The sequence below is a fragment of the Polypterus senegalus genome, chromosome 7 (assembly GCF_016835505.1).
Source record: "Polypterus senegalus isolate Bchr_013 chromosome 7, ASM1683550v1, whole genome shotgun sequence".
NCBI classification, from domain to species: domain Eukaryota; kingdom Metazoa; phylum Chordata; class Cladistia; order Polypteriformes; family Polypteridae; genus Polypterus; species Polypterus senegalus.
This window is the reverse complement of record NC_053160.1, coordinates 144,502,183-144,524,235: the sequence shown is the minus strand read 5'-3', so window position 1 is coordinate 144,524,235 and position 22,053 is coordinate 144,502,183. Positions and strand designations below refer to the sequence as shown.

Here is a 22,053-nt window from a genome sequence, read left to right as displayed (position 1 = left end):
TTGTGAATTATTTTTAGCATTTCTTCATTTATTTTTGGAGATATTTATTTTTCAGTTACCAAACAGGTAACTTGCGTGAATAAATTTAGTATGCTCACATGATAATAAAATAAGGTAGTTCATTATGGCTATATCAGTCTTTATTAACCCTTTGCTGAACATGCACAATTGGTCCTCTCCTAAGCAAATAAAATCCCTGTTTACTGTTAGAATGGAGAAATCCTCTCAACTTCAGAAGTTAAATTCAAGCCCTACACTACAAATGGAGTGGTGAGTATTTTTTAAATATAATCTTGCCACTGTTAACTAATTGTTATAAGCAAAAATTTTCACAGTTGTCAATTTATGTGAATCAACAGCGAGATGAGCAATTTACCTATTTACCTAATAAAAAGTGTCATTTATGTCTTCTGTGTACACAAAGAAGAACACACTACAATTATCAACAAACTTGCTACAGGTGTTCTTGATCAATTTTTGGTAGCTATGATTTCTATAATGTTATGTATTTTAGGAGTGACACTGTCAATAAAGGTGATGATGCATATTGAAATAACACATACATATTATCAGATACACTGTTTTCTTGTAAACAAAATAATTATCTGTGTATAGTTTTCATCTTCCATTTATATCAGCCAATCAATGCATTACCGCAATCTCAATTTCCAACCAAGCAATCCAAATAACACTTGTTTTGATACTTCCAAGATAATAATGAAACAATGTGCATTCAATAACCTCATTCTCTATTTCTAAATGTGCCAGATAGCTCATGGTGGTAACTTGTCATTTATGTTACTCACCAGCTTGCTTTGTTTATGATTTCTCTTAGGCAGTTTTCCTTCCTTACTGGGATTTGTCCAATCTGCCTCCTGCTATTTGTATGTATTTACAGTATTTCCAAAGAATCAGAATCCATTTATGGTCAAGGCATACAGGAATGCTTCTTTGCCATTCTCTGTAGTGTTCCAGGATATCTAACTACTAACTAAGAAGTAGAGTCCTCCCTGCCTCACGCACCTCCTCCTGCAAATTACCCCTGAATTCTTCCTTGAATAAATATTTCTTTCCAGTAATATGAATGTCTTTTCTATATTTTTTAAATAATCAGGTTTAAAAAATGAACAGATTTACGGAGGGATAAATATTCTTGGGCCAGGTTTATACTGCACACAACGCTATGCATGTGCCTGTGGATGCTACTGCTTATACTTGCGCTTGTATTTTACAGAAATCTGGAAGATTCCAGCAGGTGGCAGTGCAAGATATCATCATGGTGAGAAAACATTTGGCTTCGCTGTGTTGTGAATTGCCTGAAACATCCATTAAATTCCGAGGACACCTTGCGATAATATCTCTTAAAAGGATGGATGTTTAATGAATATATCCATCAATCCAGGGATGTGCCCATTCCAGCATGTATTGGATGTGAGGCAGAAGCAATCCCTGGACGAGGCATCAGCACATCGTAAGGTGAATACAAGCACACACATTCAATAGCGTCAATTACCATCAACTAATCCCCAAATCTTCCAGGAAAACATGCAAACTCCAGTCAAGGAACACCAAGGACGCAACTCCCTGCGAGGCAGCAGCGCTTAATGCTCTGCCACCATGCCGCCTCCACATGTATAATTATTAACAGTATTCAATATTTAAATTAACTTAACGACTTACTTGTAAAATGTAATATTAATACTTTAATGTATTTCATCATGAAAATGGTATCAAGTATAAATTTAAGGATTCTAAATGTACAGAGAGCTGTAATATCATAAATTTATTGTGTTCTGTGTGGCAACTGCTGATTGCCGCTGCAGTGCAGGAGGAAGCCCCAGAAGCACGTAGCAATTAACAACTGGGTTAGTTTTAAGACGTTTATGATGTTCTACTTTAATTACAAATAAAACTATGAGAATAAAGTGGAAATATCGAAATTAAAGCCAAAATTTCCACTTTAATCACAAAAGAGACCTTTTCACTGTGTACCTAATTTTTTTTCTCTCTGGCTCAAATACGCTTCGGTACATTCTGATGCTGTTGTGAAGGTGAAAAAAAAAAAAAAAAGATGGCACAGAAGATGGTATGCGAGACCTTTAAAATGTATCGCGTCATTATAATGGGGAATATGTGGCACTTGAAAAGCACAATAAATACATTTGTATGTCAGCATTTTGCTTCACCAGATCAAACCATTCATCAAACATCGAAGCACGCATATTAATCCTATATGATTTGCAAACTGGCTTGCTGTCACATGTTGATAGTAAACAGAGACTCTGACATTACATTCGAACCTGAATACACCTCTACCTCCGATTTTTTGTTTGTACTGCATCACATTTCTGAGGACAAACTCAAAGGACATGTCAAATGAACTCTGGGGATGTGCGACAGCTATGATGCATGCACGTTCTGAAAGTGAAGTATAAACTGGCCCTTAGAGGAATCTTACCTTGTTAAGCCAGAATGGTGATGTTTGGAAAGTGGAGGACCCCGCATTTGCACCCAGGTTTGTAGTCTTATAAGGATGTGGAAGATTCACACCTATATAGAGAGCAAACGGGTCAGAAAGGATGGAAGCAGTAGTTCGTATCCACTGGGCTGCTTTCTCAGTTGTGTTCCAGTCCTCCTTCATTACTCTCACTGTACTTGAATCACCGGTCAGGTTTACTGTAGGTCGCCCTTCTTGTCGAAGTAAGAAGTTTACATCCCTGGTCCAGGCCTCAACACGATTACTGATTTATAATAAATATAGGAAATCATAAAAATAATAAACATAAAATATTAAATTTGTTAAAATTAAATTATTAAATGACATAAGCAAACAAGTAAGCATGTATTATTTTGATTGCTCCAGGTACTCCAGTTGTCCCACATTTTTAAAGATATAAAGAAGTTATAATAGCTAAGGCAAGACAAAGCATAACAGACTCGATAAGCAAATTAATAACAATGCCTTAAAATTCAGATTAGAATATTAATTAACACTTCAGCTTCAGTTAGGCCAATTTATGTTACGAGGTTGTGAACAAACTGTGATATAATTTTGTGTAGAAGTTGATTGAAGTAAGTTCACTTTGCCATATAAGTCGACCAGATACAATGATGTGAAAAGTGATATTGGTGAATATGGATGTGGTCATAAAACATATTGCTGTGCCTTAATGTGTAATCTATTAGATTTTCTTTCCTTTAATTATGCAGCTTCATTTGAAATCAGCTAAACAATTACTTGCAACACAATATAAATGACTGTATAAAATTGCAGTGATAATGTAACATGCAAGAAATAAGGCAACACCTTTACAGAAATATACGTATTGGGGACTTCAAAGGGATACCTGACAATTAACAACTGTACAAAAACTTAAGAGATTGAAAAACATACATGCAAAAAACCTCAGAGCATTTACAGAATTTTCATTTACACAGATGAAGAAGAATCACAGAATCTACAAATCAGCACAAACACTTCAAATAATAATTTCAGTAACCTAATAATGACTATAAAGTCAACATCAAGAAACTACTTGAAAAGGGCATATTACATGATTTCAATTAAAGCCATTAATAAAGTACATAACAGACAAACTTCTGAAGAAGAACTTCTAGGTTCTTTTTCAGTACCAGGCTCAAATTATGTTAGTTGTGGGTGTTAACCAGTTACCAGGTACAGTATGCAAAAAATATTTATATACATAAAACTATGCAGTGGCTTAATATATAGACTTCTTTTCATATTTTTTTTCAGTTCAAATTTATTTTGTAAGCCCAATTGCTGTCTGTCTGGGTATTATACAGGGATTTAGGTTTTCTTCCAACACCCAAATTATGTGTGGGTTAAAATAATAACATAATTTAACATGCTAAACCATACATACTTAATTCAGCTCAGGGGAGTGATAAACCAGAGCCTCTCCCAGCACTAGTGTGTACACATAAAGTGATAGCTTTAGTTGAGGGCCTGGTCCATTGCAGGGACCACTCTCACACACAAAGCAACATTAACATTCACAATTGGTCAGTCTGGAACTCCAAGATAACCTAGCACACAAATCTTAAAAGATAAATCTGAGAAAGCAGCTGAGATAACTGATGACTGAATAAGTAGGTGTGGGTAAATGTGTAAGTATTTTGCACTAAAAGGCACCTGGTACCATTAAACAATAAGTTTGGATTATATATTAATTTGTTTTTGCTTGTAGAGTACTATTATTTGTCATGTAATACAAACATAAACGCAAAAGAGCAATGGCCCTACATGGCCGTCATGTTAAACACACATAAACACAAACAAGAAAATGCAAAGATCCTAAGCATTAAATATATAAAATGTAAATATACTCTTTATTAATATGTACAGATACCAGGAATACAAAACTGCTGATTTCAACTGACCTTTACTAGAATCAAACTTCAGCCCATTTTTATGTATTTTACTCTATTTCTATTCTAAATCAAAAGATAGAATTGTTTGACCCTCCTCCACTGGAGCTCAATGGCCATTGGTATTGTAACTTTGTGGCATTGAGTAAAGCACTTACACATGATCACAGTAAAAAGCTAAGGTCAAAAAGATAATTGTTGCCTTGCAGCCCTGTATACCTGGAACACTTTTGTTTAATGGCACAGGAATCTTCATAAAATTCATGTCTAATAAATCTGGTTAATGAAAGAGTAATTTCCTGGACTACATGTATCACCCACACAACTTGCTTTTTCTAGGTTTTCAACAGATCAAAAAATATAATGCTGCTGCTATATTAACTATTAAATGGTAGTGCAGCTTTCATGCTGTGCTTTATTTTCTAATTACCTGTGTGTTCCATGTTCAGTCACGACCATAACTCATTTAAAAAAAAAACTCAAACCATATTTTTTAAGGTTACAGACAACAAAGATCCTAGCAGTGATTCTGAAAGATGTTGACAGTGGCATCTCCAGCTTTATGAAACAATATCACAAGCACAGAATGTACTGTAACCCTTGCATCATTAAAAATATTATAGTGACAAAGAACACACTACTCCAACATTACTACTCTTAAAAAAACAAAAGTAGTGTTTGGGATGACTGAAGGGGAGGTCATTCAGAAAGACTGTAAAGAACTCAAGCTTTAATTTCTCCACATAAGTCTTATTTTTCAACAAATCTGTCGTGACTCTGCATTATACTATGTTCTTAAAATCGTAATGGTAATTTTGAAAAGTGTGCTATACCACATACTGTTTTTCTCAAAACAACATACAGAGCACAATAACAGTTTTTCTTGACCTAAGCTTTGTTGTTTCTTTCCTTTCCTTTTTAGAATCTTCTAACTATTCAACCTACAGCTGCTTTGTCAGGTTTGTCAAGCAAAGATGTAGGCACTTTTAACGCTAATTGATGTCAAACATAAAAGAACATGAATTACATTTATTCATCACCAGTATTAAGCCTATTCACTAAATAATGCTCCTTACATAAAAAGCATAACAAAATATGAAAGCAACATGGTGACCTATTAGTCAGTGCAGTTATATGCCTGAGTGTTCCCTCTATAGAAATGGAAACCCACCCAAGACTGCATCTTTCTGAGCACTTGATGTTGCCAAGATTGTCTGTGACTCTAAAATTAGATAAAGCAGATTCAGTAAATAGATGGTTAGATACAAAGTAATATTTACACACATCTAGAAATATAAGGCACACAAATTAAGAACTGCATTAGATCTGCAATGTATAACCCTGAAGTTTCAAAGGTAACATTAATTTATTTGAAAGACAAACACCGAGAAGTAAAATGGCAGGAATGATACTGCCATCTCCTGGTTTAAGCAATGTACTAGCAGGCTGTAATGGAACTGTTAAATACAGCAATCCATCCATTCAATTTTCAAACAAGCTTATCTATAAGCAGGGTCACCGGGAAGCTGAAGCCAATGCCACCAAGAATTGGGTGCAAGGCAGGGAACATTATTTTGTTCCTTTGTTAGAAGGACACATTTCTATCCACACATTAAAGACTTGCCAAGTATGTTCATATACTGCACTATTGATGGCTTTAGTCTATTTTCTTTAAAGTGCGTTAAAAGATATTTGAAGAGATTGATCTGACATTCAGCCCGACAGTCACCGAATCTTGGCTGAATCCATAACTGGGAGGGTTTCCAGGTTTAGTCTGCACATTCTCTTTGTTTTTGGAAATGTTTCCTTCTTCCTGGAACTTTAAATTTCTCCTTGAATGCAAAGAGATAATTTCATTTAAAACTGCACTCTTCACAAATCACTGAGCAATCCCTAAGATGTATCTGTGTATAAACCAAAGAGGTGTTTGTTTTGCAGTCATTCCAATTAGGACAGATATTTACTTTAGCCAAGTAGGAATGAGAAGGTCATGGATGAATTTAGTCACATAACAGGTAGGTGGTCTCTGTGAAAATTCCTGGAAACGTGCACCTAGACTATAAAACCTCTACAGCACTCATTCTCAAACTCATCCTGGGGACCCTTTATGGTTATAGGCTTTTGCTCCAACCAACTTCCATTTTCAATTGGACTCAGCTTAATTAAGGAAGCTGTTATTTTCTAGTTTCTATGTTTTGTGGTCAATGTAGAAATTACAAAACATAGTTTGTTAAATTTTTATTAGAATGTACTACACATTTAGGTAAGTTACACATGTATGATTTAGAAGTTTTTTTAACTTGGTTTTTACGATTTTCATACTGGTTTTCTATACATTATTGTTATTCAATGCATTATTTACTAACGAGCATGTTAGCGGGTCTAATGCTGAAGTATTTCAGTCTTTCAGCATTCATTGTTATTTTCCCAGGCATCTGCTCTCTTTGTTGTTAGTTCTCATTATTGGGATTCAATTAAGACAGCAAACTACACAGTAAAAAACTAAATTAATAGGAAAAATGAGAAAAGCAAGTTAAGCATTTAAAGTTATAGCAAAAAAAAAAAGTAAAATAAGAAAAGAGAAAAAAAGAATAGATAATTAAAAGAGACTAGTTAAAATTAAAATGAACCCAGCCACAGGGGGTGTACAAACTAGAGTGTGTTTCTTCATGCTGGTCCCAAGCCCAGATAAATGGAGAGGGTAACATCAAGAGGGGCATCTGGTATAAAATTTTGTCACATCAATATGCGGACAACAATACAGATTTCCATACCGGATCAGTTGATGTCCAGGTTAACAACGGCTGCCACCCATACTGTTAGCCAACAGGGTGGTGGGGGAAATTGGATTACTGTTGGCTGCAGGCGAAGAAGAGGGGAAGGCGTGTCTGGAGGCAGGATGAGAGGAGGAAGGTTAGGAGAGTGGACGTGAGGGTTGGAACTTTGAATGTTGGCTATATGACTAGTAAAGGGAGAGACTTGGTTGATACGATGGAGAGAAGGAAGGTTGATATATTGTGTGTGCAAATGACCAGAAGGAAGGGGAGTAAGACCAGGGGCCTCATGTATAAACGGTGCGTACGCACAGAAATGTTGCGTAAGAACTTTTCTACATTCAAATCGCGATGCATAAAACCTACACTTGGTGTAAAGCCACGCACTTTTCCACGGCACCTCATACCTTGCCGTACGCAAGTTCTCCGCTCGGTTTTGCAGACTGGCGGCACACAGCGTTAAAGCAGTGCTACTGTTCCTGTTTGATAACACCTTATTTTCCTAACGCGGCTTTATAAATACACTGAAACTAACCGCATATTGTTTATTATTGTAACGCATCTGATTGTAATTAACTTGTAACAATATAATGGTCCAGGGAACAGCCATAGTATTCCAAATACCATAACTGCTTTAGCGTTGTTACTGTCACTGCACCTTCTTCTTCTTCTTTCAGCTGCTCCCATTAGAAGTTGCCACAGCGGATCATCTTTTTCCATATTACAATCACTGCATCACTCGGAGTATTTATATCACTGTATCTGAGAGTGAATCACAGCAGCAGCTGATCGGAAAGAGAATTATCAGTATACAGCTTCAAGGACACGCTGTCTCAGCCACTGCAAAATGTTTTAAAGCCTTTCCTGTACGGACCTCGCGGTTCAGAAACAGTTTCATCCCAAGAACTTTAAACGCACTTAATCAATTGCTCCTTGTAGAACTGTTTGTACATAGAAGTACAATCACCCCACTGTAAACTTACACTATAGTTATAATATTGCACAACCTGAGACACTTTATAAAGCGCGTATTTACATATGATGACGATATCATTTTTAAGGTGAAATGCAGCAAAATATGTTTATTAAATTATACAGATAAAACTTTAACTTCATTTAAATAATCTATATTCTTCACTTGGAAGTGTTGTGAAGGATAGAATAATTAAACATGTACTACGAAGATATTTCAATGTTCGTTAAATGTTTTGAAGAATCGGCGCTAAGCTTACAGATGGCTTAACTTCTATTACAGAGCTGATTGTGTGGCGATCGGTTACTTGGGGAAAGAAAAGCAAGGACTGCAGTGGTGGCTATGTCAATATATATCTATACTAATAAAAGGCAAAGCCCTCACTGACTGACTGACTGACTGACTGACTGACTGACTGACTGACTCAACACTAATTCTCCAACTTCCCGTGTAGGTAGAAGGCTGAAATTTGGCAGGCTCATTCCTTACAGCTTCCTTACAAATGTTGGGCAGGTTTCATTTAGAAATTCTACGCATAATGGTCATAACTAGAAGCTATTTTTCTCCATTTACTGTAATGGAGTTGAGTTCGAAAGCCATGGGGGAGTTTTGTGTGACATCATCACGCCTCTCACATAATCATGCATTACGTAGAAAACCAGGAAGAGCTACAAAAAGCGCTGAAGAAAACATGCATTATATAATTAAGAACGCAGCGAAACAATTAGAAGCGAGCGAGTGACATATAAAACCATATTCAGTGGCTCATGTTAACTGGCGCGGTGCGCAGACAAAAAGCAACAGTTCCAAAGAGTGCTGAACAAAAACCGAATTACACTGCTACGCTCAAATAGACAAACCACATGCCGTGGCGCAATAGTAGAGCCTTCGCCTCTAGTGCCGACGTCCAAGGTTCGATTCCCGAGAGGGGATGCACTAAGTATGTACGCGCGTTTCTCGATTCATTTTAGCCTCGCATCCCCTTGGTTTGAGACGTATGAAAAAATATGCGTTTAACGCAGAAAGACAGATCACCAATTGAAGCTTCATGAATAATGGATACTTTATTCTCGATCAATGATTGTTTTGGTAAAGCCATACTCAGTGTATTCATTAGATGAACGGTAAAAAAGTAAGAGCGAGGGGAGGGTAACTTATTGAGGCACACAGGCAAAACCACAATAGCACGCTGGCTCGATGTACTGTAGTCTTGGTCAACTCGATCTGAATTGCGATCACATTGAAAAAATATTTCTTTTCAAGTTCTATTTAGTCCATATGTGTCAAACTCAAGGCCCACGGGCCACATCCGCCCAGCGTAATTATATCCGCCCGAGATCATTTTATATACTGTATTATTGTTATTAATGGCCCGGGGATATGAAGTGCTGGTAACACAATAAACTACAGATCCCATAATGTAGCGCTTCAGCTGCCTTGCCCAACACTTACCGCATTAATCAAGTCTAGCTCATGATGCTGTAAGTTATTGCAAAGCTAGCCCACACGATGCAGAAGAGAAAAGTTGATTCTGAAAATAGAGCCTTTAAAAACCGATAGGAGGCTGAGTATATGTTTACTGACATTGCCAGTAAACCCATGTGTCTCATTTGTGGAGCTAATGTGGCTGTAATTACAGAATTTAATCTAAGACGGCACTATGAGACAAAACATCAAGATAACCTGAAAGACCTGAATGCAATGCAGAAGATACAGAAAGCAGAAGAGTTAAAGAAGAATCTGACACTTCAGCAGACGTTTTACCCGTGCAAAATCACAAAGTGATTTCAAGTGAAGCTACTTTTATGGGAGACACAAATGCACCAGTGCAACTTGCCCCACTTTCCCTGTTGCCAAGTAATGTTGAACCAAGTCGACACAACGGTGTTCCCAAATACGCACTTTGCTGATAAACTGAGCGCACTGCGCACTGAGTTTGCACGGCGCTTTGGTGACTTTGAAGAACAAAAAAAGAATTTTGAGTTGTTTCGCAACCCATTTGCCATCGATGTTGAAACTGCACCTGTGCAGATTCAGATGGAGGTGATTGAGCTGCAGTGTAACGGCACACTGAAGGCAAAGTATGACTTCACGGCCCGCACAGTTTATTCACTCCATTCCCGCACAAATGCTCCAGCTCTGTCTACATGCGGCTCGAACCTTGTGCATGTTTGGTACCACATATCTGTGTGAGAAGCTCTTCTCAGTCATGAAGACTAACAAAACAGCACACAGGAGTCGCCTCACTGATGACCACCTGCAGTCCATCCTGAGAATCTCCACAACACAGAACCTCACATCAAACATAAACGAACTTGCTGCCAAAAAAAGATGCCACACTTCCAGCTCTTATAAAATGACATAAGAGCAAAGACAACTAAATGATTTGATTTGTTATTGCTAAAAAGAACAAATTTTATTTATATTTCCAGGTTTTGTTATGCACCATGTTCATATTTGAATTTGTATAATTTTGACAGGATATATTTTTATGGAGAGCAAAATCTTTTGGGATATTTAAAATTTAAGTTTATTTTTTATATAAAATTACATAAGAGTAAAGAAATTTGAATGTTTGTTCTTTTAACGTTTACTTTATTTCTAACTTGTATAATTTAGACAGGATATATTTTTATGGAGAGCAAAACATTTTAAGTTATTTAAGTTTGAGTTGATTTATTCCGGAATAATATTCTGTCGACTAAATAAAAAGAGCGTGAGTCATCCGTTTTAACAAGCAGCGTATTGCACTGATACGAAATAGCCTGCCCATTTAATTATTTAGGAATGGATAAATAAATTAAGATTTTGTACAAATAATGTTTTTCATTGTTCTTCCTTCATGGATTCTGGCACCCCCAGCAACAGTTGCGTGTGTGTGTATGTATATATGTAGATATGTATGTATATATATATACAAACCGGATTCCAAAAAAGTTGGGACACTAAACAAATTATGAATAAAAACTGAATGCAATGATGTGGAGATGGCAAATTTCAATATTTTATTTGTAATAGAACGTAGATGACAGATCAAACGTTTAATCCAAGTAAATGTATCATTTTAAAGGAAAAATATGTTGATTCAAAATTTCACGGTGTCAACAAATCCCAAAAAAGTTGGGACAAGTAGCAATAAGAGGCTGGAAAAAGTAAATTTGAGCATAACGAAGAGCTGGAAGACCAACAAACACTAATTAGGTCAATTGGCAACATGATTGGGTATAAAAAGAGCTTCTCAGAGTGGCAGTGTCTCTCAGAAGCCAAGATGGGTAGAGGATCACCAATTCCCACAATGTTGGCAGAAAGATAGTGGAGCAATATCAGAAAGGTGTTACCCAGCGAAAAATTGCAAAGACTTTGCATCTATCATCATCAACTGTGCATAACATCATTCGAAGATTCAGAGAATCTGGAACAATCTCTGTGCGTAAGGGTCAAGGCTGTAAAACCATACTGGATGCCCGTGATCTCCGGGCCCTTAAACGATACTGCACCACAAACAGGAATGCTACTGTAAAGGAAATCACAGAATGGGCTCAGGAATACTTCCAGAAACCATTGTCAGTGAACACAATCCACCGTGCCATCCGCCATTGCCAGCTGAAACTCTACAGTGCAAAGAAGAAGCCATTTCTAAGCAAGATCCACAAGCTCAGGCGTTGTCACTGGGCCAGGGATCATTTAAAATGGAGTGTGGCAAAATGGAAGACTGTTCTGTGGTCAGACGAGTCACGATTCGAAGTTCTTTTTGGAAATCTGGGACGCCATGTCATCCGGACCAAAGAGGACAAGGGCAACCCAAGTTGTTATCAACGATCAGTTCAGAAGCCTGCATCTCTGATGGTATGGGGTTGCATGAGTGCGTGTGGCATGGGCAGCTTGCATGTCTGGAAAGGCACCATCAATGCAGAAAAATATATTCAGGTTCTAGAACAACATATGATCCCATCAGAACATCATCTCGTTCAGGGAAGACCCTGCATTTTTCAACAAGATAATTCCAGACCACATTCTGCATCAATCACAACATCATGGCTGCGTAGGAGAAGGATCCGGGTACTGAAATGGCCAGTCTGCAGTCCAGATCTTTCACCTATAGAGAACATTTGGCGCATCATAAAGAAGAAGGTGTGACAAAGAAGGCCCAAGACGATTGAACAGTTAGAGGCCTGTATTAGACAAGAATGGGAGAGCAATCCTATTTCTAAACTTGAGAAACTGGTCTCCTCGGTCCCCAGACGTCTGTTGAGTGTTGTAAGAAGAAGGGGAGATGCCACACAGTGGTGAAAATGGCCTTGTCCCACCTTTTTTGGGATTTGTTGACACCATGAAATTCTGAATCAACATATTTTTCCCTTAAAATGATACATTTTCTCAGTTTAAACTTTTGTTCCGTGATTTATGTTCTATTCTGAATAAAATATTAGAAGTTGGCACCTCCACATCATTGCATTCAGTTTTTATTCACGATTTGTATAGTGTCCCAACTTTTTTGGAATCCGGTTTGTATATGTGTGTGTGAGCGTATATGTATATGTATATATGTAGATATGTATGTATATATATATGTTTATATGTGTGTGTGTGTATGTATATATGTAGATATGTATATATATATGTTTATGTGTGTGTGTGTATATGTATATATGTATGTATCTGTGTGTATATATGTGTGTGTGTGTATATATATATGTGTATCTGTTTATATGTATATATGTATGGATATGTATATATATATATGTTTATGTGTGTGTGTGTGTATATATATATATATATATATATATATATATATATATATATATATGACAGAAACACTCATAACAGTGACAAAAAATTACATTGACAATCATGTTACGTTATTTTCAAAATGTTTCCTTTTCTTTTCATTACTTCTTTAACACACTACTTCTCCGCTGCGAAGCGCGGGTATTTTGCTAGTTGAATATAAAACAGAAAGAGAAAATAACAACACAGCTAAAAACGCAGCGACAAATTTCGGCAAAAGTTAAATGCTTGTGTCATGAGCATGAGGCGGCTATGCAGTGTCCGCAAACAGACGTGGCCATCCACCGTGCAAAAGATGCCTTACTGACATTGGCGGGCGAAGGAGCCACCGATTCGTCTTCTGCCCAGTGCCACCACAAGCCTAGAACCGACCCGGAGTACTGCTGTAATAAATTATTTCATCGAAGTGAAACCCATGTTTAATAACGTGCTTTAACTCCTATCATCATAAAAATGATATCACGATATCGTCTCAGTATTTTAGTTATTCAGAGAGCTGTAATATCACGAATGTAATGGATTCTGTGTCCAGTTGGAGGAAGAGAGCTGGTTTAAGAAGCAAGTAGTGATTCACACACATAGGCACATAGATGATCAAATACAAAACAAAGCATTTAACGTGCTACTTTAATTATGATGTGATTTGAGAAACTGGTTAATTAAACGATTTTAAGATGAAGTTTATGATGTTCTACTTTAATGACAAAATAAACTACGTGATTAAAGTGGAAATGTCGAGATTGAAGTTGATATTTCGTGGCACTTTGTGCCTTTTTTTCTCTGTACCCTAATAAGCTTTCATATGACACTCAGACAGTGGGCTACAACTCGCCTTTTCACGGCGAATTTGATATGTGACTTCTTTTTTATTTCCGGCACTGTGCGATTTTGTGAACATGAGCTTTCAAGTTTCTCCAACATGCTATGTCACTCGATCAACTTCCTTTTGTTGATTATACCACGGTTTATTTGAACAAATAGTATGTTTTTCCTTTGCCTCTAATTGGTATTCGCTGAAATTCTTATATTTTCCCTTGTGCTTTTCCCATTGTCTTGTCACAGAATGCTGAGCTTAAGGGCGATTTATATTGATTTGCATATTCAAAGAGGCGTAATTCTGGGTGGAGTTGCGGCGTTACATGAAGCGCGTGCACGAGCGTTAGTTTTCACGCTGATCGGGATTTATGCAGCAGAAGATCGTGGAAGTTGGAGTACGCACAGTGTGAACGCTGGCCCCGGCACAGACAGACGGACAGCATATTTTCAATCCACATACTGTTTATTATGTACACTATTTACAGAATATTTTTCTCACGTGCACCCCCAGTGCCTTCTCGCACCGATTTCCCCAAAGTCCAGGCCCACAGTCCTTTGTGCCTTCCTGGCCGCCTCCAGTCCTTCCTCTCGCTCAGTCCACTTCCTCCCGACTTCCACCAATCACTGGAGGGAGGCGCCCCTTATATAATGCCCCGGATGAGCCCCAGGTGTTTCCGGCATCTGCTCCTTAGCCACGCCCCAGCGTGGCGGAAGTGTCGGCTGCCTTCCTGGCAGCTCTCCGGGAGCCACATAAAGTCTTCCCCCCGGCACTTCCTGGTGTGGCGGAAGTGCCGGGCTCCCGGGATAATTAGGCACTGGGGCGCCGCCTGGCGGTGGCCACGGGTCCCTACAGGGCTGGGCTTCCATGCCCTGTACCCAAGGCCCCCTGCCTAACCAGGACGGACGCCCACTCTGTCTGGAGGAGGCACTCGCCCTCCTCTGGTCCTCCAAAGCGTCCCGGCCGGGCTCCAACCCTGGCCGGCGACTGCACGGGATAAACCGGCATCGGGGCGCCGCCTGGCGGTGACCACGGGCCCCTACAGGGTAGGGCTTCCCATGCCCTCGACCCGCTCCCAACCTGTGGTCCCCAACAGAACCAGCCCCGCCGGCACGGATAAACCGGCATCGGCGCCGCCTGGCGGCGACTGGAGGGTAGGGCTTCCATGCCCCGACCACAGAACAGGGATTCTGGAGGCATGCATCTGATTTTTCTGTGCGTAAGCACATTTCGGCTTTTGTGCTTACGCCATGTTATAGTGCGAGTTCTACGCACGGCGTTATACATGAGGCCCCAGGTGTATTGGATGAGGGTTCAAATTGTTCTAGCATGGTGTGGAAGGGAGGAGAAATGGGGTAGGGCTATGCTGAAGGAAAAGTATGTCAAGAGTGTTTTGGAGGTGAAAAGAGCGTCAGGCACAGTGTTGATTATGAAGCTGGAAACTGAAGATGTGGTAATGAATTTCATTAGTGCATATGCCCCACAAGTTGGGTGTGTCATGGATGAAAAAAAATATATTTCTGGAGTGAGTTTGATGAAGTGGTGGAGAGTGTACCAGTGGGAGAGAGAGGATTTCAATGGACATGTTGTTGAAGGGAACAGAGGGGATAAGGAGGTGATAGGTAGGTATGGTGTCAAAGAGAGGCATGAAGAAGGTCTGATAGTAGTGTATTTTGCAAAAAGGATGGGCATGGCTGTGGTGAATACATATTTTAAAAAGAGGGAGGAACACAGGATTATGTACAAGAGTGGGGGAAGATGCAGTCAGGTAGATTACATCCTGTGCATGAAGGTCAGTTTGCAGGAGATTGGAGTCTGCAAAGTGGAGGCAGGGGAAAGTGTAGTTAGGCAGAATAGGATGGTGGTGTGTATGATGACATTGGAGACCAAGAAGAGAAGGAGAGTGAAGGCAGAGCCAATGATCAAATGGTGGAAGATTAAAAAGGAAAACTGCAAGGAGGAGTTCATGAAGGAGGAAAGACAGGCATTAGGTGGCAGTGAAGAGTTACCAGATACTGGGTAACTACAGTAGAAGTAGTAAAGGAGAGAGCTAGAAGGGTGCTTGGTGTGACATCTGGACAGAGGAAGAAGAACAAAGAAATCTGGTGATGGAATGGGGAAGAACAGGAGAGTATACAGAGAAAGAGGTTGAAGAAGAAGAAGTGGGATTGTCAAAGAAAGTAGACAGGAGTAAAAGGAGATAAGGTCTAAGGTGAACAGAGAGGTAGCAAAGGCTAAAGAAAAGATGTATGATGAGTTGTATGAGAGGCTGGACACTAAGGAAGGAGAACAGGACCTGTACCAATTGGCTAGGCAGAGGGACCAAGCTGGGAAAGATGAGCAGCAGGTTAGGGTGATAAAGGATAATGATAGAAACATACTCACAGGCAAGGAGAGTGTGTTGAGCAGATTTAAAGAGTACTTTGAGATGTTGATGAATGAAGAGAATGGAGAGAGAGAGAGAAGGTGGATGATGTGGAGACAGTGAACCAGGAAGTACAACGAATTAGCAAGAAGATAGTAAGGACAGCAATGAAGAGGATGAAAAGTGGGTAGACTGTTGGTCCAGATGATATACCTGTGGAACCATGGAGGTGTTTAGGAGAGAAGGCAGTGTTTTTAACCAGATTGTTTAATGCAATCCTGGAAAGTGAGAGTTTGTCTGTGGAGTGCAGAAGAAGTCTACTGGTATTAGTTTTTAAGAATAAGGGTGATGTGCAAAACTGTGGTAACTATAGAGGAATAAAATTAATCAGCCACAGCATGAAGTTATGGGAAAAAGTAGTGGAAGCTAGGTTAAGAAGGAAGGTGATGATTAGCAAGCAGCAGTATGGTTTCATGCTGGGAAAGAGCTCTACAGATGTGATGTTTTCTCTGAGGGTGTTGATAGAGAAGTATAGAGAAAGCCAGAAGGAATTGTATTGTGGCTTTGTGGACCTAGAGAAAGCATATGACAAGGTGCCTAGAGAGGAGTTGTGGTATTGTATAAGGAAGTTGGGAGTGGCAGAGAAGTATGTAAGAGTGGTACAGGATATGTATGAGAAAAATCATACAGTGGTGAGGTCTGCAGTAGAAGTGATGGATGCGTTTATGTTTGAGGTGGGATAACCACAGGGATCGGCTCTGTGCCTTTTCTTATTTGCAATTGTGATGGACAAGTTGACAGAGGAGATTAGACTATTATGGTTGCAGATGACATTGTGATCTGTAACAAGAGTTGAGAGCAGGTTGAGGGGACCCTTGAGAGGTGGAAATATGCTCTAGAGAGGAGGGTAACGAAGGTCAGTAGGACCAAGACAGAATACTTGTGTGTGAATGAGAGGGAGGTCAGAGGAATGGTGAGGATGCAGGGAGTAGAGTTGGCGAAGGTGGATGAGTTTAAATACTTGGGATTAACAGTACAGAGTAATGGGGATTGTGGAAGAGAGGTGAAAAACAGAGTGTAGGCAGGGTGGAGTGGGTGGAGAAAAGTGTCAGGTGTAATTTGTGACAGACGGGTATCAGCAAGAGTCAAAGGGAAGGTCTACAAGACGGTAGTGAGACCACTATATGGGTTGGAGATGGTGGCACCAAGTTAAAGATGTTAAGATGTGCATTGGGTGTGACGAGAATGGACAGATTAGGAACAAATACATTTGAGGGTCAGCTCAGGATGAACAATTTGGAGACAAAGCCAGAGAGGTGAGATTGCATTGGTTTGGTCATGTGCAGAGGAGAGATTCTGGGTTTATTAGGAGGATGCTAGCGATGTAGCTGCCAGGCAGGAGGAAAAGAAGGCCTAAGAGGATATTTATGGATGTGGTGAGAGAGGACATGCAGGCAGTGGGTTTGATAGAGCAAGGTGCAAAGAACAGGAAACTATAGAAACAGATCCGCTATGGCAAACCCTAACGGGAGCAGCCAAAAGAAGTAATTAGAACTAAAATGACTCCCTGATAGCTAAACTGTTTCAAAAACCTGCAGACACGTGGTTTACTGCCGTAGATCTTTTCAGGATCATCAATTTCAGCACTTTGGTTACTCTATTAGAATGTAGATAAACAACAAAGTATTTTCAACACAGCAGTAAAACCATACTCCTCTATATATCTTAATAAACCGGAAAGTATACGGCAGTTTAACATTCCATTGATGTAGTGTGACTCAAACAATGCTATTTTATTGTACCTGAAAGGCCATCAAAAATGTAGAATGTTAGACCACTAGAACACAATGTACTGTTCTGCTTTCTATATCAAACAGAGACCCTTGGTTTTAAACTTTATGTTTTAGGAATGTCCCACTGTTGCTGCCCTTTGGTTTAAAGTTGTTACTTTATGTCTTCTATTGTTTCTATGGATATACCTCTTATTACTTTAGATATTTTTACTAAAATACATTACCTGCATCTATCTCTCTCTCAATCACATGTAACAAAAATTATTTTCATTTGTGACAATCACTGCCAAATCAGCTCTGGCCTCCTGATGAAAATCACTAAATTCTTTTTCTGTTACTGTTTCAAAAGCATCAATCCTCAGTCTTATTCAATCAGACCTCACAGCCTATTAGAATTAATGGGGCATCTAGGACCAATTTCCCAAATGGCATCAATTGGCAGATACGTATAGCACGGAAGCAAATATCCAGTTATCCATGTTGATAACTGTACCTGTGTCCCATGGGACAGGGGATCTCCTGGGCCAGTCTTCTCATCTCCTCAGTCAGATCAGGCATCTTGATGAAATAGAGGGAGAGTGGGCAATGGAAGGGAATCAGAGGGATTTTAGTTTTATTTTTCCTTTTTACATAACCTCATAAGTATTATTCAATTTGGAGAATTATTATTATATACCGTATGTGTATTAGTTTGTTTTTAATACACACATAATCACAAAAGGCAACAGAATGGTTAACTAGTTAAAGCAATGTTGAGTGGAGCTTAGTTTCATGTGGTATGTGTTGGTGTTCAGGTCATGGCTCAGTAGACTGCCAATTGTTTAATCCGAAACTATTAATACGGGATAACAAGTACAGTTGCATATCTCTATTTAGTTCCATTCAAATAAGTCAAGAACACACAATGGAGGTGATGTGCTGTTTCTCTGAATCCACATCAAAACACAGTCTAGCAATACCATTTTGTTTTGTTGTTAAACAAGTGAGAAGGCAATGTGTGACCTTATGGTGTATGGCCCAAGTTCAGAGTAAAGGCTATTCTGAGGCACAATATCTCTCTCACTCTATGTATTTACAATGGTTTTCTCCAAGGACCCCAGTTTTATGTCAAAAGTGTAGAAAAATTACCTTTAGGATGACTGGTAACTTTAACTGGTTCTCTGTGAATGAGTGTGCAAGAGTGGACCCACTACAGAACAAGGAGCATCAGTGTCAATATATATTAACATGCTGCAAATAGTGTCAGTACAAAAATACATTTCTAATCATCCTACCTGAGGGAATGGCTGCCAGATTTATAATCCACCTTTCCAAACTGCTTTGTGACATAACCCTGTTCCTGTAAAATGTCCATCCATGTTGTGTATTTGTCATCCAGGCATTTGAAATTGTTCCAAGATTCTGTCAAATGGATAAATTTACCACTCCACATTGCTGAAAATTAAGCAAAAATGTTAAGGATTGTGACAATAAAAAATTAATCAGTTTTAAGGCCTGCAAACAAAAGATAAAACTCCTAAAACAATGCACTAAACTGTAATAAAATTTAGTTGAAATCTTTAAGTTATGCAATTTTCCCAATGTACAGTGGAACCTCGGTTCACGAACGTCTCAGTACACGTACAAATCGGTTTACGACCAAAAAGTTCACCAAACTTTTGCCTCGGTTCACGACCATGCCAGTTTCCCTTTCGGTTTGTACATGTTCAGTCTCTCCCTGTGCATTCCCTGTGCAGAGAGCGAGCAAGAAAGAGAGAGAGCGCGACACACACACACACCGGGCACGCGAGAGAGACACAAACACACACACACACACAGGTGCGAGAGAGAGGCACACATAGGAGTGCGCTAGAGAGAGAGAGAGACACACACACACGCAGGCACTCCAGGCTTGCAAAAGAGAAACACAGCACACACAAAAGAGAGAGCGAGAGAGGGAGGGCTGGACGCATAAGGTAGAGAAGGCTTGTTTTTGTTTTCAGGAGCCTCATGTATAAACGGTGCGTGCGCACAGAAACGTTGCGTAAGAACTTTTCCACGTTCAAATCGCGATGTATAAAACCTACACTTGCCGTAAATCCACGCACTTTTCCACGGTACCTCATACCTTGTCGTATGCAAGTTCTCCGCTCGGTTTTGCAGACTGGCGGCACCCAGCGTCAAAGCAGTGCTACTGTTCCTGTGTGGTTACACCTTATTTTCCTGACGCGGCTTTATAAATACACCGAAACTAACCGCATATTGTTTATTAGTATAATGCATCTGATTGTAATTAACTTGTAACAATATAATGGTAGAGGGAACAGCCATAGTATTCCAAATACCATAACTGCTTTAGCGTTGTTACTCTCACTTCTTCTTCTTCTTCTTCTTCTTTTTCAGCTCCTCTTGTTAGGAGTTGCCACAGCGGATCATCGTTTTCAATATTTCTCTCACTGCACCACTCAGAGTATTTATATCACTGTATCTGAGTGTGAATCACAGCAGCAGCTGATCGGAAAGGGAATTATCGGTATACAGCTTCAAGGCCACGCTGTCTCAGCCACTGCAAAATGTTTTAAAGCCTTTCCTGTACGGACCTCGCGGTTCAGAAACAGAAACGATATCATTTATAAAGTGAAATTCAGCAAAATATGTTTATTAAATTATACAGATAAAACTTTAACTTCATTTAAATAATCTATATTCTTCACTGGGACTGGTGTGAAGGATAGAATAATTAAACATGTACTACGAAGATATTTCAATGTTCTTTAAACGTTTTGAAGAATCGGCGCTAAGCTTACAGATGGCTTAACGTCTATTACAGAGCTGATTGTATTGCGATCGGTTACTTGGGGAAAGAAAAGCACTGACTGCAGTGACGGCTACGCCAATATATATTGAATATAAAATAGAAAGAGAAAATAACAACACAGCTAAAAACACAGCAACAAATTTCGGCAAAAGTTAAATGCTTGTGTCATGAGCACGAGGCGGCTATGCAGCCATCCACTGTGCATAAGCTACCTTACTGACGGGCGGGCGAAGGAGCCACTGACTCTTCATCTGCCCAGTGCCACCACAAGCCTAGAGCCGCCCCTGATTGTACTGCTGCAATAAATTATTTCATCGAAGTGAAACACATGTTTAATAACGTGCTTTAACTCCTATCATCATAAAAATGATATCACATATACATCTCAGTATTTTAGTTATTCAGAGAGCTGTAATATCACTAATGTAATGGATTCTGTGTCCAGTTGGAAGAAGAGAGTCGGTTTAAAAAGCAAGTAGTGATTCACACACATAGAGCACATAGAAGATCAAATACAAAACAAAGCATTTAACGTGCTACTTTAATTACGATGTGATTTGAGAAACTGGTTAATTAAACGATTTTAAGATGAAGTTTATGATGTTCTACTTTAATGACAAAATAAACTACGTGATTAAAGTGGAAATGTCGAGATTGAAGTTGACATTTCGTGCTTTTTCCTCACTGTGTGCCTTTTTCCCCTGTACCCTAATAAGCTTTCATATGACACTCAGACAGTGGGCTACAACTCGGCTTTTCACGGCGACTTTGATATGTGACTTCTTTTTTATTTCCGGCACTGTGCGATTTGTGAATGTGAGCTTTCAAGTTTCTCCAACACGCTATGTCACTCGATCAACTTCCTTTTGTTGATTATACCACGGTTTATTTGAACAAATAGTATATTTTTCATTTGCCTCCACTTGGTATTCGCTGAAATTCTTATATTTTCCCCCGTGCTTTTCCCATTGTCTTTTCACAGAAGGCTGCGCTTAAGGGCGATTTATATTGATTTGCATATTCAAAGAGGGGTAATTCTGGGAGGATTTGGGGCGTTACATAATGCGCGTGCACGAGCGTTAGTTTTCACGCTGATCGGGATTTATGTAGCGGAAGAACGTGGAAGTTGGAGTACACACAGATTCCTGCATCTGGATTTTTCTGTGCGTAAACACATTTCGGCTTTTGCGCTTACGTCATGTTATAGTGCGAGTTCTACGCACGGCGTTATACATGAGGCCCCAGGTCTGTTTACAGTGATCGGTTCGTAGCGTGCATTGTTGCAATGTTACTTTTCTTGGTGGTTTATTAAATTACGGATTTTTCAAACGTTCATTTTTTTCCCTGTGCTTAAAAC

At 39.3% G+C, this 22,053-nt stretch overlaps 1 protein-coding gene across 2 annotated transcripts in view; it reads right to left on the bottom strand.

Moving 5' to 3' along the window:
- The window catches only part of arsk (arylsulfatase family, member K), an 88,640-nt gene that overhangs the window by 62,549 nt on the left and 4,038 nt on the right, over window positions 1-22,053 (bottom strand). For both annotated transcript variants that reach the window (XR_005634403.1, XM_039759364.1), the window contains exons 3-4: window positions 19,174-19,333; window positions 2,459-2,741 (exon numbers count right to left, since the gene is read on the bottom strand). Coding sequence is in view for 1 of the 2 variants with exons in the window: in XM_039759364.1 (XP_039615298.1) it covers window positions 2,459-2,741; window positions 19,174-19,333 (443 nt within the window). In the remaining variant the exon portion in view is untranslated. The remainder of the gene's footprint in view (window positions 1-2,458; window positions 2,742-19,173; window positions 19,334-22,053) is intronic.